Genomic DNA, 26,398 nt, shown 5'->3' with positions numbered 1-26,398 from the left:
AAAAAAAAAAAGGAAATAGAGTGCCAGAGTGGCTTAAGAAAAAAGCATAAAATATGCTGCCTACAAGAGACTCATTTTAGCATTGAGTCAAAAAGGTTGAAAGTCACAGATTGGAAAATATCTGTATTCCATGAAAATAGTAACCACAATTGGGTGAGGTGGTCATAATCATTTGACACAATACGCTTTAAGTATTAGTGGTTGGGCATGGTGGCTCACACCTGTAATCCCAGCACTTTGAGAGGCCGAGGTGGGTGGGTCACCTGAGGTCAGGTGTTCGAGACCAGCCTGGTCAACATGGTGAAACCCTAGCTCTACAAAACTACAAAAATTAGCCAGGCATGATGGTGGGGGAGTGCCTGTAATCCCAGTTACTTGGGAGGCTGAGGTGGAAGAATGACTTGAAACTGGGAGGTGGAGATTACAGTGAGCCAAGATCGTGCCATTGCACTCCAGCCTGGGCAAGAGAGCAAGACTCTGTCTCAAAAAAAGAAAAAGAAAAAAAAAAAAGCATTAGCATGAGGCAAAGATTGATATTATATAATGGTAAAATAGGTCAATTTACCAGGAATTCATAACTATTATATCTATCTATCTGTGTATGTATGTATAACATCAGGGCTCCAATATATATATAGCAATTACTGACAAAAGTGAAGCAGGAAATACATACCAACATAATAATTGTAGACATCAAGACCCCATTTTCAAAAATAGAAAATTCAAATAAATTAATAAAACAAAGAAAACGTAAGGCCAGGTGTGGTAGCTTACGCCTGTAATCCCAACACTTTATAAGGCTGAGACGGGCGGATCACCTGAGGTCAGGAGTTTGAGACCAGCCTGACCAACATGGCAAAACCCCATCTCTAATAAAAATACAAAAATTAGCTGGGTGTGGTGGTGGGCACCTGTAATCCAACTACTTGAGAGGCTGAGGAAGGAGAATCGCTTAAACCCAGGAGGCAGAGGTTACAGTGAGCCAAGATTGCATTATTGCACTCCAGCCTGGGTAACAGAGCAAGACTCCATCTCAAAAAAAAAAAAAAAAAAGAAAACTTGGACTTTATAGACCGTATTAATCATTTTGCATATAGAGGAATATCTGAGAGAGGATAATTTATAAAGAAAATAAGGTTTACTTGGCTCACCCTTTAGCAGACTGTACAAGAAGTATGTGCCAGCATCTGCTTCTGGTGAGGGTCTCAGGAAGCTTACAATCACGATGAAAGGCAAAGAGTGGACATATCACATGGTGAGAGAGCAAGTGTGAAGTGAAGGAGCCAGGTTCTTTTAATGAACCAGCTTTCATTTGAATTAATAAAGTGTAAGCTTTCTGATTACCAAAAGGATGGTGCCAAGGTATTCATGAGAAATTTTGCCTCATGACCAAAATAACTCCCATCAGTTCCCACATCCAACATTGAGGATTACATTGCAGCATGATGTTTGGAGAACACGGACATTCAAACCATATTATAGATCAACTAGGCTTAACAGACATGCAGAAAATTTAACAGTCAAATGCAAGAGATTACACAATATTTTTATTTACACCTGGTGTATTCTGTTAGGACACATATCAACTCATTTAATTTAAGAATACTATGGCTGGGCACAGTGGCTCACACCTGTTATTTCAGCACTTTAGGAGGCCGAGGTGGGCGGATCACGAGGTCAGGAGATAGGGACCATCCTGGCTAACACGGTGAAACCCCATCTCTGCTAAAAATATTTTTAAAAAAATAGCTGGGTGTGGGGTGTGGTGGTTGGCGCCTGCAGTCCCAGCTACTCAGGAGGCTGAGGCAGGAGAATGGTGTGAACCTGGGAGGGGGAGCTTGCAGTGAGCCAAGATTGAGCCACAGCACTCCAGCCTGGGTGACAGAGCGAGACTCCATCTCAGACCAAAAAAAGAGAATACCAGTCAGGCGCAGTGGCTCATGCCTATAATCTCAACACTTTGGGAGATCAAGGTGAAAGAATCATGTGTTTTGAGACCAGCATGCACAACCTAGAGAGTCCTTGCCCCTACAAATAATTTAAAAAATTAACCAGACATGGTAGTGCATGTTGTCTGTAGTCCCCAACTACTCAAAAGCCTGAGGTAAAAGGATCACTTGAGCCAAGGAGGCTGAGGCTGCAGCCAGTGAAAATCATGCCACTGCACTCCAGCCGGGATGACAGATTAAGATCCTGTCTCAAAACAACAAGTATAGAGGACCAAAATTATACACTGTGTGTTTTCTGACCAAAAATGAATGATACCAGGAATTAAAAGTAAAACTGGCAAATCTTAAAATATATGAAAATAAAATACTCTTCAATGTATTTTTGCTCAGGGGTCAAAACATTAAATTTTTAAAAAAATGTCAGCCAGGCACAGTGGCTCACGCCTATAATCCCAGCCCTTTGGGAGGTCGAGGTGGGTGGATCATCTGAGATCAGGAGTTTGAGACCAGCCCGGCCAACATGGTGAAACCCAGTCTCTACAAAAAAAATACAAAAATTAGCCGGGTGTGATGGTGTGAACCTGTAATCCCAGCTAATCAGGAGGCTGAGGCAGGAGAATCGCTTGAACCTGAGAAGCAGAAGTTGCAATAAGCCAAAATTGTGCCACAGCACTCCAGCCTGAACATACAAATTCAATATAATTTCTACAAAAAATCCCAATAGCACAGATTTTACAGAAATATTGTTAAATTTTGATTATGAACTGTAGTCAAATATCCATGAAAAAGAACAAACAGGCATTATACTTTCTGATTTCAAAACATATTAAAAGATACAATAAACAAAACAGCATGGTACCGATGCAAAAACAGATAAACAAATGAAAGAACAGAACAGGGAACTCAAAAATGAACTCTTCCATATATGATCAAATGATCTTCCACAAAGTTGTCATGAGCACAATAGAGAAAAGATATTCTCTTCAAAATATAATGTTGAAAACTGGACCTCAACACTGATAACAGAAGATTGGATTATTTCCTTGAACCATATATGAAAAATATTTTAAATAAGATACTTAGAAAATTGTTCAGGTACGGTAGCTCATGCCCGTAATCCCAGCACTTTGGGAGGCCAAGGCGGGAGGATCAGATCAGGAGTTTGAGACCAGCCTGGCCAACATGATGAAACTCCGTCTCTACTAAAAATACAAAAATTAGCTGGGTATGGTGGTGCACACCTGTAATCCTACCTACTCAAGAGGCTGAGGCAGGAGAATTGCTTGAACCTGGGAGGTGGAGGGTGCAGTGAGCCGAGATCATGCCACCGCACTCCAGTCTAGGTGATAGAGCAAGACTCCATCTCAAAAAAAAAAAAAAAAAAGAGACTTAGAAAAAAATATAGGGCAAAGACATGACATTGGTCTTGGCAACATTCTCTTAGATATGACATTAAATGCATAAGCAACAAACGTAAAGAATAAAAAAATTTAACTACACTCTATTTCAAAACTTTTGCACATCAAACATTCAATAACGTGACAATGCCTCTTACTAAATGGGTGATAACATTTGCAAATCACACGTGATGCGAGTTAATATTCAGAATATATAAACAACTCTTAAAATGGAAAAATAAAGTTGAATAACTTGATTTAGAAATGGATAAATAATTTAATGATATTTTCATCAAAGATACACAGGCCAGGCATGGTGACTAGTGCTTGTAATCCTAGCACTTTGGGAGCCTAAGGCAGGAGGGTTATTGAAGGTCAGAAGCTCGAGACTAGACTGGCCAACATGGTGAAACTCCGTCTTTACTAAAAATACAAAAATTAGCCAGGTGTGGTGGCGCACACCTGTAATTCCAGTTACTCGGAAGGCTGAAGCAGGAGAATCGCTTGAACCCGGGAAGGCTGGAGGTTGCAATCAGCTGAGATCATGCCACTGCACTTCAGCCTGGGCAATATAGTCCATTTCAAAACACACACACACACACACACACACACACACACACACACACACAAATGGGAAAAAGCGTTTGAAAGGACACACAAAATTACTAATTTATAGAGAAATGCATAAAAATCACAATAAAAAATAAAATCATCTCACATCCAACAGAATGGCCACTGCTAATTTTTAAAAACATCGAATCTTAATCATTTTTATTGGAAAATAAAACCCACGTTGATTGTTGGCGAAAAACCAGATGCAGCCGTTATTTAAAACTCTTATAAATGTTCCTCAGATAATTAAAAATGAAATAATCATCAAATACAATAATCCCATTTATGAATCTGTATCCAAAACATGCAACACAGGACCTGAAAGACATATCTGAACTTTCATGTTTGTTGTACCACTATTCACAAAACCCAAAAGGCTGAAGCAACCCAGATGTTCCTTGAAGATATCAAAAAATGTAACATATACATACAGTGGAATATTACTGAGCCTTGAAAAGAAAATCGTGTCACATTTTAAGATAAACTTTGAGAATATTGTCTCCTGAAATAAGCCAGTGACAAAATGATGGATACTATATGATTCCACTTATATGAGATAGTAGTCACACTGATCAAAACAGGAAGTTGAAGGGTGTTTGTCAAGGGCCAAAGAGAGTAAAATGAACAGTTGTTACTTAATGGGTATTGAGTTTCAGTTTTACAAAATATAAAATTTCTAGAAGTTTTTAACATAACAATGTGAATATACTTTACATGTCTGAAATGTACAGCTTTTTAAAAATTCTTTTTTGCGACAGGGTCTCACTCTGTCATCCAAGTTGGAGTACACAATTTTGGCTCAATGCAACATCAAACTCTAAGGCTCAAGTTATCCTCCCCTCTCAATCTCTCTAGTAGCTGGGACCATAGGTGCACACCACCATGCCTGACTATTATTAAAAATTATTTGTAGAGAGGGTTTCATAGGTTGCCCAGGGTGGTCTCAAACATTTGGGTTCAAGTGATCTTTCTGTTTTGGCCTTTCAAAATCCTGGGATTACAGATGTGAGCCCCCACCATACCTGGCCCTGAAACATACACTTAAATAGATTTAAGATAGCAAATTTTATGTTATGTGTTTTTACAAGAATTAGTTTTTTAAAAGAAAAACTGAAAAAATACACAATTATAAATCTTTCCAAAAATTACCTTCAAATAACAAAAGTGTTTTCCTTATATAAGGAAAACATATATTCAGGCCAGGTGCAGTGTCTCACACCTGTAATCCCAGCACTTTGGGAGGCCAAGGTGGCAGATCACGAGGTCAGGAGATCAAGACCATCCTGGCTAACACAGTGAAACCTCGTCTCTACTAAAAATACAAAAAAATTAGCTGAGTGTGGTGGTGGGTGCCTGTAGTCCCAGCTACTCCGGAAGCTGAGGCAGGAGAATGGCGTGAATCCGGGAGGCAGAGCTTGCAGTGAGCCGAGATTGCGCCACTGCACTCCAGCCTGGGTGACAAAGTGAGACTCTATCTCAAAAAAAAAAAAAAAACACCAAACAACAACAACAACAAAAATATACATTGTTAAAAACATATGGTGAAAAGAAGACTATTTCCATGACTACTCACTTAGATGAAACAACCATTGAAAATCATCTAAGAAAGAATATATACAAGATAAGCCATGACCAAAATTGAGGTCATATTTATAGACAATAACACACATATATATAATCTGATTGTGATAGACATGACTAATTTATCTCAATTAAACCTCACATTGTCTTAAAGTATACAAACAGAATTGCAAATTGTCTAAAATTATATGTAAGTAAAAAACAAAAAACACAATACACTGATGTTAAGAAACCTACAATAAAATAACACTAATCTGGAATGGCAACAATAATAGAAAATGTTTACTCGTAAACTATGGTATGCAACATTGATGTACCATTAAAAAAGAATTTATCAGCCAGGCGTGGTGGCTCACACCTGTAATCCCAGCACTTTGGGAGGCCAAGGCAGGCGGATCACAAGGTCAGGAGTTCGAGACCAGCCTGACCAACGTGGTGAAACCTCGTCTCTACTAAAAGTACACTGGGCATGGTGGCAGGTGCCTGAATCCCAGCTACTCAGGAGGCTGAGGCAGGAGAATCGCTTAAACCCAGGAAGTGGAGGTTGCAGTGAGCTGAGATCATGGCATTGCACTCCAGCCTGGGACACAAGAGCTAAAAATTCTACCTCAAAGAAAAATAAAATAAAATAAAATAACAGAAAAATTTGAACTAGCACATAGAAAGTAAACTATACAGGGAGAGTGATATCAGTAAGATGCAAAAATAAAAGATGCCCTATTGGTTTATCCCCTCACAACAAGAAAATTTGTCAGCCATCCCTGACAAAAATGCCTCTATGGGAGAATCAGGCATCATGGCTCACACCTGTAAGGACAGCTACATGGTACATTAAGGTTGGAGAATCACTTCAGGCAGGAATTTTAAGACCAGCCTGGGTTATGTAGCAATACTCCATCTTCAAAATAAACTCCTTTAAAGAATCTTTGAGATCCAGGGAGGAAGTTATGAAACTCTGCTAAAGTCCAAGATTGAGGAGTGTTTTTTCCAGGAGGCAGGCCCTCATTCAGGAGGCAAACTACAGGACCCCTGTTCTTGGCTGCAGACCATGAAATGGCCCACCCAACTTGGTCTCACTGCGAATTCTGAACTTACTCTGTAATGATCCCAAACTCCTCCCAGCCACAGTCTGGGAGAGGGCCTGCCCTTCCAGAGGCTTGGAGGAAGACACACATTTAAAGCCATGTGGACAGGCCTGCAGACCTTGGGTTTTACTATGGTCCCTGAAGCAGTTCAATGACTCAGTTCCAGCTCCCTTGAGCTACAGCTCATGGCCAGTTCTGCCTACATAGAAATCCACACAGTGACCTGGGAAAATCCTCTCTGGTACTCAGTGAAATCCAGACTCATCCATATCCTAATAAAAGGCCCACCATATATAGACCCAACTGCAAAAACCTGCCCTGGTGTATTCTCCACAAAGCAAAGTCCTGAAAGATTCAGTCTGTCCAAAAATATAATGGGAATTACAACTACCCAAGCTCCTTGTAACAGCCAACTAAAGGTGGACCCTAGAGCAGACCCAGCATCCTTGTGAGCAAGCTACCTCTCCACTACAAACCCAGAGGGCAACCCATCACTCTGGGGGCCAACATAAAGAGATCTTTACCCCCTGAAACCAGGTTATAAAAACTTAAAGAGGTGTTTGTTTCTTTCAAATTCACAGACACCAATGCAAAACTATATTGTGCCACTGTCAATTGCTTCTATTTTAACATAGCACTGGAAGTATGTATTAGAAGAATTAGTTCAAAAAAAAAAGAGGCTGGGCGTGGTGGCTCACACCTATAATCCCAGCACTTTGGGAGGCCGAGGCGGGTGGATCACAAGATAGAGACCATTCTGGCTAACATGGTGAAACCCTGTCTCTACTAAAAATAGCAAAAACTAGCCGGGCGTGGTGGCGGGCGCCTGTAGTCCCAGCTACTCGGGAAGCTGAGGCAGGAGAATGGCATGAACCCGGGAGGCGGAGCTTGCAGTGAGCCTAGATCGCAGCACTGCACTCCAGCCTGGGCAACAGAGCAGACGCCATCTCCAAAAACAAAAACAAAAAAAAAAAAAGAAAGAAAAATAGCCATTGAAATTGAGGACAAATAAGTAAAAAGTTGCTGTTGCTGTTGTAAATCATATGATCTTATCTTTTAAAAACCACAACTAGTACATGAAAACCTGTTTAAACTAATAAATACACTGAGTAAATTAGCAAAATGTAAAATTAACATATGTTATGGTTTCATACACTTAAACTATCTGGTAAAATAGAGGAAGAAAATAATCTTATTTACATTAGCATTAAATCATAAATTTCTGAGAAGAAATTTAACCAAGCTGGTAAAAAATCTTTTTTGACAGTTTTGCTCTGTTGCCCAGGCTGAAGTGCAGTGGGGTGATCTCAGCTCACTGCAACCTCCACCTCCCAGGTTCAGGTGATTGTCCTTCCTCAGCCTCCCAAGTAGCTGGTACACACCACCATGTCCAGCTTATTTTTTGTATTTTTAGTAAAGACGGGGTTTTGCCTTGTTGGCAAGACCAATCTCGAACTCCTGACCTCAAGTGATCCACCCGCCTCAGCCTCCCAATATGCTGAGATTACAGACGTGAGCAGCCATACCCAGCCTAAAAAATCTTCACAATGAAAGATATATCAATGAAAAAAATTAAGACACAAATAAACTTAAAAATATTTTACATATATGGATTCAAAGAATAAATACTGTTAAAGTGTCATTTATCCAAAGTGACCTACAGATTTAATAAACTTCCTATCAAAATTGCAATGGTATTTTATTTACGTAATGGAAAATACAATCCTAAAATTTACATGAAACCACAAAAAACTTTTAATAGCCCAAGCAATCTTGAGGAAAAAGAACAAAGTAGAAGGTCATCATACTTCATAATTTCAAACTATATTTCAAGGCCATAGTAATAAAAACAGGATTTTATGTGCAGAAAAATTAAGAAAAGCCCAATGTAATAGAAACTACTCCCACATATTTCAGACACAATGCAAAAAGAGAACTTGAAAAATAGTTTAACAGTTTCTCAAAATTATGCAGATATCTGTGTGTCCCCAAAAACAATGGAAAAGCAGTAAGATTGTGCAGTCTCCTATATGCCATGAAGAGGACTTTAGCTTTCACCATAAACTTGAAGGAAAAATCACTGAAGGGAAAGTAGAATCCTTAGAGAATTTAAAAGCATAGACAGAATATGCTCCTATGTGAGAGCAAAAGAAAAAAAAAACCAGTTCCCCAGAAACAACTTCTTTTGAACACAGTTTCCCAAATCACATCTTTTTTTTTTTTTTTTTGAGATGGAGTCTCACTCTGTCACCAGGCTGGAGTGCAGTGGCACAATCTTGGCTCACTGCAACCTCCACTTCCCTGGTTCAAGTGATTTTCCTGCCTCAGCCTTCCGAGTAGCTGGAACTACAGGCACATGCCACCATGCCCAACTAATTTTTGCATTTTTAGTAGAGACAGGGTTTCACCATGTTGGTCAGAATGCTCTCAATCTCTTGACCTCGTGATCCCCCCCGCCTCCCAAAATGCTGAGATTACAGATATGAGCCACCGCGCCTGGCCCAAATCACATTTTAAGAACTGGCTTTCTCCTTGACCTTTAGACCTGTCATCTGTGTCATCTGTTATATTCACTGTCACTCTCACCTACCTGGGGGTTTGGCTACCATCGCATGTCTCTTCATATTGCAGGGCTCTTTTCCTTGCTCCAGACAAATGATCAGGTCTGGCTTGGAGACAGCAATACCTGTTTTATTAAAAATGAGTAACATGAATCTTGCTCATATTCTCCCATTATCAACCTAGTAATGTGCTCAGTAAAGAGGATGTAATTATTCTAGTAAACTAATCCCAAAATATCTAATAACATAAATTTCTAAATATTTAGAAAATATTTTAAATTTGTATGTTCTTAATTTCACTACTCAGTACTACTGCATCATTGGTGGTGGCAATTAGATTTTAAGGTGTAGGCAACTTTTATGCCACTAAATTTTTGGAATTATCATTAATCTAGAGCAAAGGATACAGAGTAGCTCAGGAATGAGGAAAGTTCAGGTCAAGATGAAACATCTTGAAGAGATTCATTTCTAAATGAACAAATCCCCAGGATTTTCTTGAAAACAGGGATCTAAAACTTATTTATGCAACAGGGATCTAAAACTTATTTATGCAAAGCACAAATTTCCAAAAAAAACCTTCTACAGAAAGGAGAAATGAAACCTTTAAATTATGTATTAAAATTATCCTCACCCAGGAAGACCAGGTTTCTGTAGTTATCTAACATCACATTCCTATACAAATTCTGCTGTGAAGTGTCCAGGCATTGCCACTCCTCCAGAGAGAATTCTATGGCCACATCCCTAAATGTTAGTGGTCCCTGAAAAACACACACACACACAAACATATTTACCAACTTGCCCTGGACAGAATTTTTAATTTGACTCAAGGTGGAATGGGAAAGTAAAGAGAACTGGTTTTTACTTATAGGAGTGACTAAAATTATCCAATAAAATAATTTTCAAAACAGAAATATTCTCAAATGTATTCTCCAACTCTGAGAAAAGAGTGGCAGAAGATCCACAAGAGCAGTTTATATATGATACATTTCTAGATAATAAAGTATAGAATTAATGACACAAACACAAACATGTACATTTGTGCGTGCTATATTTACATCATACAGAATGAGCTGTGTATATTTTTCAGATAGAAAGAAATGTTGTGTTACAAGCTAGCTTTAAAATTTTAATGTGTACAATAATAAACTGGAGATCTTGTTATGCAGATTTTCTTTCCAGAGGATCTGGAATAAAGTTTGAGTTTCCAAATTTTTAACAAGCTCACCAGTAATGCCAATGTTTTTGGCCCAAGAAGAATATTTTGTCAAACATCCAGTAAGTGGAAGAGCCTGTGTTTTTCCCAGATTTTCTGGCCTGTAAACAAAGATGAGAGCCTTTATTTTCCAAAGACAAATATATACAAAGGAAACCTAAGAAACAAGGGCAGCTTCCAGATTAAATGTGACGGTTTACGCACATCAGCTGCATAAAGATACTTAATAAAGAAGAGAAAAATAACTCTATAGTAAGAAAAATAAATCTGTCAGGGAGCTCTTTTATTTTACTATACGTAAGTTCTGGGTTACATGTTCTGTTACATAGGTATACCAAAGGCATCACTAACGTCAACTGAACTAGCACAAATTTGTATGATGTGCTGAGGCACACAGAAAAACACAGCATCGCTGCTTCAACATTGCCCCTCGCAAAAGCAAATTATGGTCTGAATGTAACCATACATAAACATCAGTTTTATGCCCTCTTTAAGATACAGATAACTCTTACATTGTTATTTTGTGTGTGTGGTTTTGTTTTTGTTTTTGTTTTTGGAGACAGTTTTGTTCCCTTGCCCAGGCTAGAGTGCAATGGTGTAATCTTGGCTCAGTGCAACCTCCGCCTCCCTGATTCAAGCGATTCTCCTGCTTCAGTCTCCCAAGTACCTGGGATTACAGGAGCCGGCCACCATGACCAGCTGATTTTTTTTTTTTTGGTAAAGATGGAGTTTCACCATGTTGGCCAGCCTGGTCTCGAACTCCTGTCCACCTCAGCCTCCCAAAGTGCATGGGATTACAGGCATTAGCCACGTACCTAGCTTATGTTGTTATTTTTAATAGTAATTTTAAGTAGTCTTATCACCATAGAGAGCATTTTCTCCTAATATATTTTTTTTGGAGATATAGTCTCACTCTGTTGCCCAGGCTGGAGTGCAGTGATGCAATCTCTGATCACTACAACCTCTGCCTCTCAGGCCCAAGCGATTCTCCTGCCTCAGTCTCCCTAGTAGCTGGGACTACAAGCATGCGCCACCACACTCAGCTAATTTGTGTGTTTTTAGGATAGATGAGGTTTCACCATGTTGGCCAGGCTGGTCATGAACTCCTGGTCTCAGGTGATTTGCCCACCTCAACCTCCCAAAGTGCTGGGGTTACAGGCGTGAGCCACCATGTTTGGCCATCTCTGAGTAAATTTATTTTTAGAACTTTTTGGGTAATAAATGTTATCCTGTTTAAATAAGCATTTTGTTAATTCTGTTTTGCATAGAGCTAATGGAGAACACAAATGGAGCCCCAACATTACATGTTCTCCATATTTACAAATGACCCCAGCTTGTTGGGAACAGGCCCCCCAAAATCTGGCCATAAACTGGCCATAAACAAAATCTCTGCAGCACTGTGACATGTTCAGGATGGCCATGACGCCCACGCTGGAAGGTTGTGGGTTTACCGGAATGAATATCTGGCCCACCCAGGGCGGAAAACCGCTTAAGGGAGTTCTTAAACCACAAACAATGGCATGAGTGATCTGTGCCTTAAGGATGTGCTCCTGCTGCAGGTAACTAGCCCAACTCATCCCTTTATTTCAACCCATCCCTTTATTTCCCATAAGGAATACTTTTAGTTAATCTATAATCTATAGAAACAATGCTTATCACTGGCTTGCTGTCAATAAATACATGGGTACATCTCTGTTTGAGGCTCTAAGCTGTGAAGGCTGTGAGACCCCTGATTTTCCACTCCACACCTCTATATTTCTGTGTGTGTGTCTTTAATTCCTCTAGCGCCGCTGGGTTAGGGTCCCCCCAACCAAGCTGGTCTCGGCACCAGCTTTTCCCCAACAGGAATTTTGAGTATCCACAGCCACAAAGGAAACATTTTTAATGTTGCATATCGCAAATTCATGGTGAGAATTCTGCATGGAATATAAGAAGCCACGATGTAGAGAAAGTACAATAGGCTCTGGTATATAGGAAAGGAGTATTTTTCAGAGACCCTTGACTATCATAAGAACTTTTTAAAGTACTTAAAATAAACTTATTTGGGAAGAAAACTGCAAGTAGAGAAGCAAAGGTTCACAAGTACTAAACGCACGGCATTCCAGGAGGAAGAGTGGGCATGATCTGAGACATGTTTAGCTAAGAAAAAAAAGGCCATTTTTTCCTCTTTTCTCCTCCTTCTCTGGGATTCCTTCTCAGATGAGATTCTCTGGACAAATTACACCTGCATCTTGAGAATATGCCTTTGAAGTGTCAGCACCACCTGTTTACCTGCTAGCACCACACCTACAGGCAGATGACAAGAAAAAGTCCAAAACAGATAAAGTCCACCCATTTCTGTTCTTTATAACAGCAAAGATTCAGGAACAATGAGCTGCTCCACAGAGATAAAAATAAAGTTTCTCTTTCTCTGTTCTCAGGTACCCTCCCTTGCCACAGACACCAGCAATTTCTGTTACAGTAATGGCAGTATGGGCTGCACTGTCCTGTTCCTACCAAATTCAAACAGAACTGGCCCTGTGACCACCCTTTAGTACAAAGGCAGAAATTAATTCTTATGAATGTATTTTGAACCCCTCATAGCTGATTCTGTTCTCACTCTAGAATCACCTGAGGCACTCATTAGGTTGGTGTGAAAGTAATTGTTGTTGCTGCCAATTTCTTTTTAATAGCAAGGAAAAAGAAATAAAAATAATAAGTAATAATAATAGTTGTTCATTTGTTTGTTTTTTTAACAGCAGAAGCAGACCAGGTGCAGTGGTTCATGCCTATAATCCCAGCACTTTGGGAGGCCAAGGCGAGTGGATCACCTGAGGTCAGGAGTTCAAACCAGCCTGACCAACATGGCCAAATCCCATCTCTACTTTAAAAAAAAAAAAAAAAAAAAAATTACCAGGACATTGTGGTGCATCCCTGTAATCCCAGCTACTGGGTAGGCTGAGGCAGAAGAATTGCTTGAACCCAGGAGGCGGAGGTTGAAGTGAGACAAGATCAAGCCATTGCACTCCAGCCTGGGCGACAGCAAAAATCTGTCTCAAAAACACAAAAGGCGAAAACAACAATTACTTTTGTACCAATCTAATAATTAAAACAACATGGATGCTTCCACCAAGGGCATTAAACAGAACTTGCGGAAAGGGCACGAGTAAAAAGATTTCTGCAAATTGGCCATGTCATCCTCATTAGAAGCCTGAGTTGATAACCACTTAACTAAGCATTGCTTCTCAGACTTTAACAAGCTTATAAATCACTTGGTGATTTTGGCCCCACTCTATGTAATGTGATTCTGCAGGTTTGGAAAGGGACCATGAATGAGAGTTTTAAACAAGTCCTTGTCAATGCTGATGTTGCCCCCCTTAGGCTCATTATTAGCACTAGTTAGAGGAAGCAGGCACAGCAAAGTGTAGCTTATACTCAGCACTCTTGTCACAACACAAATGAAGACAATCCATCTCCACCCTAAAGTATCTTCTTTGCTGTCTCTTTAAAGTTTACAGATGAAATAGAAGGCAGCAATGTCTGAATAAGTCTGCATTTGGAAAACAGCACATACACATGTACACTGCAATGTTTATTAAGCAGACACTGCGTTCACTGTATTCTCACTCTCAAGAGTATGTTACACAGCACTTCACTGGGAATAACACATTATGTGATTGAATCCTCATAACACCCTGGGAGCTAGCACTAAATGTTCAGTAATTCCCAGGATTTAGATGAAGGACCCAGTATTTTTATTTCTTCTTCTGTTTCTCTGTCATTGATTTTTTTTTAAAATGTACAGAATAAAAACAAAATACAGACAGATGAGAGAGACACAGAAAGGAAAATTTCAATGTAGTTTAAAGGAATTTTTATTGTGTTTATATTTAGTTTTTTTGTGATTTGTGAAACAACCACTGCATCTGCAGGAATAGAAAACAAGTTGCTGGCCGGGTGCGGTGGCTCAGGCCTGTAATCCTAGCACTTTGGGAGGTCAAGGCAGGTGGGTGGAACACCTGAGGTCAGGAGTTCGAGACCAGCCTGGCCAACAGGGCGAAACCTCATCTCTACTAAAAATACAAATATTAGCTGGGCATGGTGGTGTACACCTGTAGTCCCAGCTACTCGGGAGGCTAAAACAACAGAATCGCATGAACCCACGAGGCGGAGGTTGCAGTGAGCCAAGATCACACCACTGCACTCCAGCCTGGGTGACACAGAGCGAGACTGTCTAAAAAAAAAAAAAAAAAAAAAAACTAAAATGAACCCTGAGTCAAAAAGAAAAAAAAGGATTTAGCTGTTCATATGATTTACATACATTTCAAAAAAGCAGAAAAATATCTACATATAATCTAAATGCTTTAAGAAAACAGAGAAGAGCAAAATATTCTCCCTTATTTTCAGGAAACAGAGTAATAAAGTCTCTTATTTCTAATTTATATTTTCTCCTACAACAGCCAGGCCTCTGGACATACTCTTGAACTCTTGGACATCTGAACTCAGTAGATAACTGGATTCTGGCATCTAAGCAGTAACCTTGGGCACACTGTGTGCACTTTAAAGAATGTTTATGGGGGCGAGGGAAAAACAGAAGAAAAGAGGTGTTATTCATGAGTGCATATGAATACAGCAAGTTCTTGGAAACCTATGAAGAGACTTCGATTCTAGCACAGTAATAGTGGGAGATAACAACACCCCACAGACACTATTAGACAGATTATTGAGGCAGGAAATTAACAAAGATATTAGGACCTAAACTCAATACTTGGTCAAATAATCCTAATAGAAATTACAGAACTCTCCATCTTAAAACAACATAAATGGTCTGGCATGGTGACTCACGCCTGTAATCCCAATACTTTGGGAGGCCGAGGCAGGCGAATCACCTCAGATCTGTTCAAGACCAGCCTGGCCAACATGGTGAAACCATGTCGACTCTACTAAAATTATGAAAATTAACTGAGTATGGTGGTGGGCACCTGTGATTCCCAGCTACTAGGTAGGCTGAGACACAAAAATCACTGGAACCTGGAAGGCGGAGTTTATAGTGAGCCATACAATTACATGGAACTTAACCTGCACTTGAATGATTATTTGGGTAAATAATGGAATTGAGACAGGAATAAAGAAGTTTTTTGAAACAAATGAGAGCAAAAACACAACACACCAGTATCCCTGGAACACAGCTGAGGCAGTGTTAAGAGGGAAATTTATGCCATTAAACGCTCACATCGAAAAGTTAGAAAGATCTAGATTTAACAACCTAATATCACAAATAAAAGAATGAGAGAAGCAAGAGCAAATCAACCCCTAAACTAGCAGAAGACAAGAAAAAACTAAAATCAGATGTGAACGGAAGGAGATCTATACATTAAAAAAACTACAAAATATTAAGAAATTCAGAAGTTAAATCTTTGAAAAAATTAATAAAATAATAGCTAGATTAATGAAGAAGATTCAAATAAATACAATTAGAAGTGACAAAATGAACATTACCACTGAATGTACAAAAATACAAATAACTTGGCCAGGCACAGTGGCTCACGCCTGTAATCCCAGCACTTTGGGAGGCCAAGGATGGTAGATCACCCGGTAGATCACCTGAGATTGGGAGTTTGAGACCAGCCTGGCTTGGCCAACATGATAAACCCCATCTCTGCTAAAAATACAAATATTAGCTGGGTATGGTGACGCACGTCTGTAATCCTAGCTACTCGGGAGGCTGAGGCAGGAGAATCGCTTAAACCTGGGACGTGGAGGTTGCAGCGAGTCGAGATCGTGCCATTGCACTCCAGCCTGGGCGACAGAGCAAGACTCCATATTAAAAAAATAAATAAACAAACAAATAAATAAATAAATAACTTGAAATCTACTATGAACACAAACTAGAAAATCTAGAAAAAAATGAAAATTTATGGAAAAATACATCCTCCCAAGACTGAACAAAAAAGGAATCAAATCCCTGAACAGACCAATAACAAGCTCCAAAATTTAATTAGTAATAAACAGCCTACCAACCAAAAAAAAAAAAAAAAAAAGTCTCGGACCAGACAGATTCACTGCTGAATTCTACCAGATGTACGCAAAAGAGCCGGTACCATTCCTACAAAAACTATTCCAAAAAAATTGAGAAGAAACTCCTCCCCAACTCATGATATAAGAACATTATTCGGAAACCAAAACCTGGTAGAGATATAATAAAAAATAGAAAATTTCATTTAGCTCAATATCCTTGATGAATATTGATGAAAAATTCAACAAATACTGGCAAACCAAATCTAGTAGTACATCAAAAAGCTAGTTTGGCCAGGCACGGTGGCCTGTAATCCCAGCACTTTGGGAGGCTGAGGCAGGTGGATCACCTCAGGTCAGGAGTTTGAGACTAGCCTGACCAACATGGAGAAACCCTGTCTCCACTAAAAACACAAAATTAGCCGGGCATGGTGGTGCATCCCTGTAATCCCAGCTATTTGGGAGGCTGGGGCAGGAGAATCACTTGAACCCAGGAGCAAAGGCTGCAGTGAGCTGAGATCATGCCATTGCAACAAGAGTGAAACTCCATCTCAAAAAAAAAAGCTAGTTCACTATAATCAAGTAGGTTTTGTCTTTAAAATGCAAAGTTGGTTCAACAAACACAAATCAATAAATGTTATTTATCACATAAACAAAACTAAAGACAAAACCCACAAGATTATCTCAACAGATGCAGAAAAAGCTTCTGATAAAATTTAACTTACTTAATATAAAAAACCTTCAACAAACTAGGCATTAAAGGTACATACTTTAGCCTAGCATACTTTAACCTAGCAGTGGCTCACTCACACCTGTAATCCAGCACTTTGGGAGGTCAAAGCGGGCAGATCACGAAGTCAGGAGATCGAGACCACCATGGCTAACATGGTGAAACCCCCTCTCTACTAAAAATACAAAACAAAGTTAGCCGGGCATGGTGGTGGATGCCTGTAGTCCCAGCTACTAGGGAGGCTGAAGCAGTAGAATGGCGTGAACCCAGGAGGCGGAGCTTGCAGTGAGCTGAGATCACGCCACTGCACTCCAGCCTGGGCAACAGAGCAAGACTCCATCTGGTGCGGCGGGGGAGAAGGTACATACTTCAAAGTAATGAGTTATCTATGACAAACCCACAGTCAACATATTGAACGGACACAAGCTGGAGGAATTCCTCCTTGAAAACTGCCAAAATACAAGGATGCCTTCTCTCACCACTCCGCTTTAACACAGAATTCTAAGTCCTGGCCAGAGCAGTCAGGCAATTGAAAAAAAAAAAAAAAGGCATCCAAACAGGAAGATAGAAAGTCAAACTATCCCTGTTTCTAGATGACATGATTCTATATCTAGAAAATCCTATATTCTCTACAGAAAAGCATTTTAAAATGACAACTTCAGCAAAGTTTCAGGATACAAAATAAACGTACAAAAATCAGTAGCATCTCTGGTACATCAAAAACATCCAGGCCAAAAGCCAAATCAAAAACAATTCCATTCACAATTTCCACAAAAAATAATAAAAAATCTAGGGATACAGCTAACCAGGGCAAGAATTACCAGACACTGCTTAAAGAAGTCAGAGATGACACAAATGGAAAATCATTGAATGCTGACAGACAGAAAAGACTGGTATCATTGAAATGGCCATACTGCCCAAAGAAATTTACAGATTTAAGGCTGGGCATGGTGGCTCACGCCTGTAATCCCAGGAGTTTGAAACCAATCTGGCCAACATGGCGAAACCCCATCTCTACTAAAAATACAAAAATTAGCTGGGCGTGGTGGTGCGCGTCTGTAATCCCAGCTACTTAGGAGGCTGAGGCTGGAGAATTGTTTGAACCTAGGAGGCGGAGGTTGCAGTGAGTCGAGATTACGCCATTGCACTCCAGCCTGGGCGACAAGAGCAAAACTTCGTCTCAAAATAAATAAATAAATAAATAAATAAAAATTGACAGATTTAATGCTATTTTATCAAATTACCAAAAAGCTTAACAGAAAAAAAACAGAAAAAAAATTTTAAAATTCATATGAAACAAAAACAAACAAAACAAACAAACAAAACTCGAATAGCCAGGGCAATCTTAAGCAAAAAGAACAAAGCTGGAGTCATTACATCACCCAACTTCAAACTATAGTACCAGGCTGCAGTTACCAAAGCAGCATGGTACTGGTACCAAAAAAAAAAAAAAAAAAGAAACACACCAGGCTCATAGACCAATGCAACAGGATAGAGAGCCCAGAAATAATGCCACACACCTATAACTACCTGATCTTCTACAAAGCTGACAAGAGGAATGTGGGAAGAATTCCCTATTTAGTGGTGCTGGAATAACTAGCTAGCACTATGTGTAAGATTGAAACTGGACCCCTTCCTTACACTATGTACAAAAGTCAACTCAAGATAAATTAGAGAGTTAAATTTGAAACTTAAAATTAAACAAAAGCCCTGGAATATAACCTAGGAAAGACCATTCTAGACATAGGAACTGGCAAATATTTTATTATGAAGATACCCAAAGCAATTGCAACAAAAGCAAAAATGGACAAATGAGACCTAATTAAACTAAAGGGCTTCTTCACACCAAAGGAAACTATCAACAGAGTAAAAAGACAACCTACAGAATAATAGAAAATATTTGCAAACTATGCTTCTGCCAAATGTCTAATATCCAAAATTGATAAAGAACTTAAGCAGGTTTACAAAAAAAAAAAACTAAGTAGGAAAAAAGCATGAAGAGATGTTCTTCAAGAGAAGAAAATACATGTGGCTAACAAGCGTATTAAAAAATGCTCATTATTAATCATTAGAGAAATGTAAAGAAAAACCACAGTGAGATACAATCTCACACCAGTCAGAATGGCTATCACTAAAAAGTCAAAAAAAAAAAACAAAAAACAAAAAACACAATGCTTGCAAGGCTGCAAAAAAAAAAAAAAGAATACTTACATACTGTTAGTGGGAGTATAAATTAGTTCAACCACTGTGAAAGCAGTGTGATGATTTCTCAAAGAACTAAAATCAAAATTACCATTTGATTCAGCAACCTGGATACCCAAAAAATACCCTATATACCCCCTAAAATATAAATTATTCTATTTTAAAGACACATGCACATGCATGTTCCTTGCAGCACTATTCACAATAGTACTTGTGAGCAAAGACATGGAAGCAACCTAAATGTCTATCAATAGTAGACCGGATAAAGAAAACATTATGGCTGGACGCGGTGGCTCACACCTATAATCCTGGCACTTTGGGAGGCCAAGGTGGGCAGATCACTTAAAGTCAGGAGTTCAAGACCAGACTGGCTAACAGGTTGAAACCCCGTCTCTACTAAAAAATACGAAAAAAATTAGTCAGGCATGGTGGTACATGCCTGTAATCCCAGCTGCTTGGGAGGCTGAGGCAGGAGAGTCGCTCAAACCTGGATGGTGGAGGCTGCAGTGAGCCAATATCGCACCGCTGCACTCTAGTCTGGGTGACAGAGGGAGACTGTGAAAGAGAAAAAAAGAAGAAAACATATTATCGGGTGCAGTGGCTCACGCCTATAATCCCAGCACACTGGGAGGCTGAGGCAGTTGGATTGCCTGAGGTCAGCAGTTTGAAACTAGCCCAGGACAACGTGGCAAAACCCCGTACCTGCAAAAAATACAAAAAGAAAAACTAGGGAGGTGTGGTGGCATATGCCTGTAGTCCCAGCTACTTTGGGGGCTGAGGTAGGAGGATTGCTTAAGCCCAGGATATTGACGCTGCAGTCAGCCAAGATCACACCACTGTACTCCAGCCTGGGCAACAGAATATCCTGTCTCCAAAATAAAACAGAAGATTTAATAAAAACAAAATATGATATATAAACATCATGAAATACTATGTGGCCCTAAAAAAATAATAAGGTTATGTCCTCTGCAGCAACATGGTTTGAGCTGGAGACCATCATCTTTAGCAAACTAACGGAGAAATGGAAAACCAAATACATGTTCTCATTTATAAGTGCTAAATAATAAGAACACATGGCACCTTGGGAGGCAGAGTCCAGCAGATCAGTTGAGGTCAGGAGTTTGAGACCAGCCTGGTTAACATGATGAAACCCTGTCACTATTTTTAAAAATAAATAAATTAGCCACGCATGGTGGCAGATGCCTGTAATTTCAGCTACTCGGGAGGCTGAGGCAGGAGAATCACCTGAACCTGGCAGGCAGAGGTTGCAGTAAGATCATGCCACTGAACTGTAGCCTGAGTAAGAGAGCAAGACTCCATCTCAAAACAAACAAACAAACAAACAAAAACACATGGACACAAAGCAGGGAACAACAAACACAGAGGCCAAATTGAGGGTGGGGGGTGAGAGAACAAAGAGGATCAGAAAAAGTACCTATTTGGTGCTATGCTTACTAACTCAGTGACAAAATAATCTGCACACCAAAGCCTCACGACACAATTTTACCTATATAACAAATCGCCACGTGTACCACGAACCAAATGTAAAAGTTAAAAGGAAAAAAAATCCATGAGTGGAGTATAGTACAATGTAGGTGGAAGGATTTGTTTGTGCTATCAGATAGTGGCCCAGGGGGGCTGTACTCTGATTTGTGTCCATGCAGGCAGATGAGACTATGAACAGGTGGTGCAGAACTGTTGGTTGGTGGAGAAAGCAGGTTGCCGCTGCAGATTCAGTGTACGGGGGTGGGGATATGCCCAGAGACATGTAGACACTTTTGTGGATTTTTGGCAAAAAATAGCAGGATCAAAAATGCTATGGTGAAATTCCTGAGGGCGGTGCCTAGTCCTGGGAGGGGTGTGGACACATCAATGTCTAGTGGGTATGTGTGAGAGTGGATGGGAATCCTGTGGTGGCAGCTGTGGAAAAAAGGGGTCCGTTATCACAGCTCATTTCCTCTAAGTTTTCAGTTCTTGCTCACCTTGGGAGGAGACCTGGAATCACAGGACAACGGGCAGTGTGGCAGCCTGTGTACAGGAGAGCAGAGCCTCCCATTCCCACATACCCAGAGTTCCATTCCAGGCCAGGATTCTGTGATAGCTCTTCTCTGGTACCAAATTTCTAGAGTTTGTTGAATACCAAGCAATTCTCTAACACCAACTAATTGTCTAACATCTGAATTCTGACACCACCCGGGGTCAGCACAGACCCTGATTCAGGGCTCAGTCCCACAACACTATCCTTACTGCAGATGCCAGTCACAAATTCCATAGGCCCATCTATACACTGGGGTTACTGTTTAAAAATCTGGGACTCCCATAACCTCCCTCAAGTTCAATAATTTGATAGAGCTACTCACAGAATTCAGCAAACACTGTAGTTATGTTGACCAGTTTATTATAAAAGACACAACACAGGAAAACTCAAATGGAAGAAATAGGACCAAGAAAAGAGGTGGGGAAAGATGAAGCACATAGATAATCCTGGTAAATAGCTGTGATTAATAAAATTATCCATCCTTTTTGTTCTCCAGGAACAGTTTACGGAAAGACAGTAATGGGAAACACCCTTCCCATTATGACTTAGATGGTGCTCTCTTTTCTTACTTACCACATAACCAAACACAGACTCCACATTTTCTTTTCTCATTAAAAAACAAACGACAACAACAGAAAAAAACAGCTGAATTGGTCTCAGTGGCTAAGAAAAAATACTTCTTAATCAAACTTTACTTAAGTTTATCTTCTTCCCACAGGTTCAGAACTTTGAGCTACCCTCAGTCTGAGCCAACATACACCATTTTATGTCCCAGCTAAGAACACACTGACTTCAGAGTAAAACATTCTCTGATATAAAATCTAATTTTCCCACCCTCTATTTGCCATCTCCTCCCACCTTCTTTCTAATCTTGTCTGCCTAAACTTTGCAATCCGTAAAGATCTTATAGTTGGTACTTTGCCTGTTGCAATACTCCTTTGGAATTCAAATTTTTTTTGTACATAAATATAACTTTGTTTTATTTTATAAAGTCTAGAAACTACCTTAAAACAGTAACAACTTTATCTTCAGTAAGACCCTCCCAATCCCCTTCCATCTTAACCTTAACTGCATCTGCCTGTGGGTCCCCAGCTTTCCAGGGCTCTGTAGCTTCTCTCAGTATAAAGGCTTCTTCTATGGCTGGGGTGAGCAGGCTGGGACATCTGCAGGGGAGGCTCTCCAGAAAAAACCTAACTGGGCCTTTAATAAGCTCCTTTTGCAGGCTCCATATTAGCCTTAGCTTGGAGTCACTGGGCTGAAGCTTTAATTTCCATGTCAGAGGTATTCACTTGGTTTCTGAAAGTGTTTAAAAAAATCCAGCAAAATTACTCAAACACAGTGATCATATAAGGGGAAGACATTTTAAGGTGTTTACATTTTATACCTCAACAAGAAAAGCAAAAGTATCCATTCCTTTTAGATGATAAACATGTTATTTTATAATTTTTATTAAAAATCATGTAGTAAACAATTAGTCATATGGGAACACTTCTGGGAGGTACCAAGTTTTACCATATAATTCAGCATTAAACTCAGAAATCAAGATAACAGGACACAGACCAGAGATATTCACTGTCACAAATGTACCCTGCATGTACGAACTGATGTTTTCACAAATGTAAGTAACTCACCAATCATCTACTACATACTCTTGTGGAAAAGTATTTATTTTCTACAGCCAAAATTAAAAAGAGATTCTCCCTATTTTTTTCCTTGGTAGCGTTCTAAAAGCCAAGACTTGGAATTGTTTGATCTCACCCATAAAAGACACACCTGAGAAAATCCTTAAACTCATTCTGGGAAAGAAAAAGATAAATGATAATTTTTAACAAATGGACTATATAATTAGATATTTCTCTCCCTGAAACTCACTTTTTAAAAAATTTTTACCTTTCAAGTTTTACTAATAAAATGCAATTTACAGTAAAAAACTGAAGTCAAAAAAAGTGAACAAATTTTTCAAGATTATAAACCCCCATAGAGTGGCAGTGCTGATTAGAAAACTGATGTGTTTGACTCCTGTCAAGTCAGGCCGTGATCACTTGATTCTCCCACCCCATCCTGCTAAGTGCTCAATGACCGCCCTGTTCGGAGACACTATACCTCAGTTACTGCTCCAGATGCATTTTAGTTTGCAAGTTCTTGCACCACCTCACTGGAGTAAGTTTGTTTAGTTTTTTTTTTTTTTTTTTTTTTTTTTTGGTACACTATTTTAAGGCCAGTACGGCCAACATGGTGAAACCTCATCTCTACAAAAAACACAAAAATTAGCCAGGTGTGTCAGCGTGCACTTGTAATCCCAGCTACTTGGCAGGCTGAAACTAGAGAATCGCTTGAACCTGGGAGGCAGAAGTTGCAGTGAGCCACGATCGCCCCACCGCACTCCAGCCTGGGTGACAGAGTGAGACGGTCTCAAAAAAAAAAAAAAAAAAAAAGTGCACCAGGAGATGCCTGTCAGCCTCATGACATCCATCTGCTCTTTGGAGAAGCTACACTCCATACATGAGACTGTCCTATGGGAGAAAATGACCCAGAAGCTGATATTCACTAAACATTCTAGCAGACATAGGGATTGTGGGTATCTTGGTTTATCCCCAGACAGTACTAAAACTCAAAACCAGGAAAACGCTGAGGAGTAGCTGAGGAAACATCACTCCATAAAGTTTCCAAAGGGAAACCTTGACCCAAAAACATTTTGATAAGATCTCTGTGCCTAGGGAAGATTTTTTTAAAAAGAGGCGCATACATTTTTTACAACACAGTGTCAGGGGGTGATTCTTTGCTTTCTTCTCCTGGGAAATATTTTCAAACAGAAAAAAATTTTTCTAAAGTGCTATCCAATGCTTTGTCAAAAAATGATTAATTAAAATACAGTATCTAAAATGTACACTAAAATAATGTGAATTAGGATGAGGAAGTTGGCATTTCGGAATGTCAGAACTGGAAATTTGGTATTTTACTGCAAGTCAGAGTTAAGCTGGAGGAATTGGGGGTGGGGAGTAGTCTTGAGATTCTGCTTGGGCCACATGTGAAAAATTCAGGGGAAAATCTGTCCCCTGTGGAGTGTGAACATAATTAAGTAGCAGGCAATCAGATTGAGGTAGCTCCAGTCCCAGGGTCCCCATTTAAAAAAAAATTTAACTCAAATTCGCCGGGCGCAGTGGCTCACGCCTGTAATCCTAGCACTTTGGGAGGCGGAGGCCGGTGGATTGCCTGAGCTCAGGAGTTCGAGACCAGCTTGGGCAACACAGTGAAACCCAGTTTCTACTAAAATACAAAACAATTAACTGGGCGTTGCGGCGTGCGCCTGTAATCCCAGTTAGTTGGGAGGCTTAGGCAGGAGAATCGTATGAACCCGGGAGGCGCTGGTTGCAGTGAGCCAAGATCACGCCATTGCACTACAGCCTGAGCGACAGTGTCAGACTCCGTCTCAGAAAGAAATGGAAAAAAAAAATCTAACTCAAACTTTTTGTAAATTACAACATTGGGGGAAACAAAATTCAGGCTTAACCAACCATAAACTACCAATTAACCTCTGATGACATAACCAGGAAATGTTCACCCTGATTTTACAAATTAAGAAACTACATAACGGTACCTAACCAACTACTGGTTTTCTTCATCATACACCTTATAAAAGTCTTTCCTTCAAGCCCCTCCCATGGACCACAAACTACAAACCACAACTGGGTGCTCTATAATTTGTGAACGACTGTCTGATTAAATTCTTTAATATTTTCGGGGTGACTTCCATACATTTTAATAGAAAAAAGGAGGGTCTGGGAACCCCACGAACCAAAGCTCTTCCTATTCATGAACCCTGCACCCTGAGTCATCGGGGAGACATGCGGCGCTGCGGGTGCAGAGCTGCCCAGAGAGGGTTCCTGGCCAGGGCACGGTCACTGCACAGGGACGAGACAGGACGCCCGGGGTCCCGGCTGCCAGCCCAGCAGCCATCTTATGACTGAAGGGGACTGAGGGCCGAGCTGCGCCAAGGACAACTCCCGGGCGCGGATTTTGGAGTCGACTGCAGGGCAGCCGGAGTCTCGCCACCGCCACTTCCCACCAGTTCCAACCAGCCCCTCCCCCTCTCTCGGGATCTGGGACCCGGCACTCTCACCATTTCCAGGCTTCCAGGGAGTCCTGGCGTCTTAGCTGTGGATGTCCCAATACCTGCAGGTAACGGGGCCACAGAGGCTGAACCTCTAGGAGCAGAGGACACAGAGCAAAGACGACGAGACCCAGAGCTCCGGAGCTCCGGCTGAGGCAGGAGACAAAGGCCCCGCCAATTCCCGGAAGCCGTCCTGTCCGCTCCAGCTGCGTGCCTGATTGGACGGGTCCCAGCCCAGCGTCTCTGATTGGATGATGTTTAAGGACCCGCCCCCTCAGGCCCTGAATGGCAGAAGATATGCTCAGTTGCCGGGCTGAAAGAAGATAGAATGAAACCTAAGCTGCAGGCTTTTCAATCAGGGCTTCCTCCCTGAACTGAGCCAGGCCCACCCACAGGGTATTTGCATTTAACCTTGTGTATAAGGTCATATGCATTTGTATTAATAAATAGTATATTGTGTGAAAGAAAAATAAATTTTGGGGCCCCAAAATCACTAAGCTATAGGGAAAAAGTCAAGCTGGGAACTGCTTAGGCAAACCTGCCTCCCATTCTATTCAAAGTCACCCCTCTGCTCACTGAAATGACTGCATATCTGATTGCCTCCTTTTCTGAGGCTAATCAGGAACTCAGAAGAATGCAACCATTTGTTTTTTATCTACCTAGGACCTGGAAGCCCCCTTCCCATGTCCAGTTTTCTTTCTTTTTCTTTCTCTCTCTCTCTCTCTCTCTCTCTGTCTCTTTCGGAGTCTCGCTCTGTCTCCCAGGCTGGAGTGCAGTGGCACAATCCGATCTCCGCTCACTGCAACTTCCACCTCCGTGGTTCAAGCGATTCTCCTGCCTCAGCCTCCAGAGTAGCTGGCTAATTTTTCTTTTAGTAAAGTGCTAGGATTACAGGCGTGAGCCACCGCTCCCGACCCAGAGGTAG

At 40.5% G+C, this 26,398-nt stretch overlaps 1 protein-coding gene across 1 annotated transcript in view; it reads right to left on the bottom strand.

The window, feature by feature from the left end:
* Positions 1 to 25,657, bottom strand: part of ZNF273 (zinc finger protein 273) — a 33,509-nt gene extending 7,852 nt beyond the window's left edge. Inside the window, 3 exon segments of the mRNA XM_011978266.1 lie at positions 9,215 to 9,310; positions 9,817 to 9,943; positions 25,483 to 25,657. Coding sequence (XP_011833656.1) covers positions 9,215 to 9,310; positions 9,817 to 9,943; positions 25,483 to 25,485 — 226 coding nt within the window. The 5' untranslated portion in view covers positions 25,486 to 25,657.
* Positions 25,658 to 26,398: the final 741 nt, after the last annotated feature.

This window comes from Mandrillus leucophaeus, unplaced genomic scaffold, assembly GCF_000951045.1.
Source record: "Mandrillus leucophaeus isolate KB7577 unplaced genomic scaffold, Mleu.le_1.0 Scaffold1919, whole genome shotgun sequence".
Taxonomy (NCBI): Eukaryota; Metazoa; Chordata; class Mammalia; order Primates; family Cercopithecidae; genus Mandrillus; species Mandrillus leucophaeus.
This window is presented reverse-complemented; position numbering and strand designations above follow the sequence as displayed.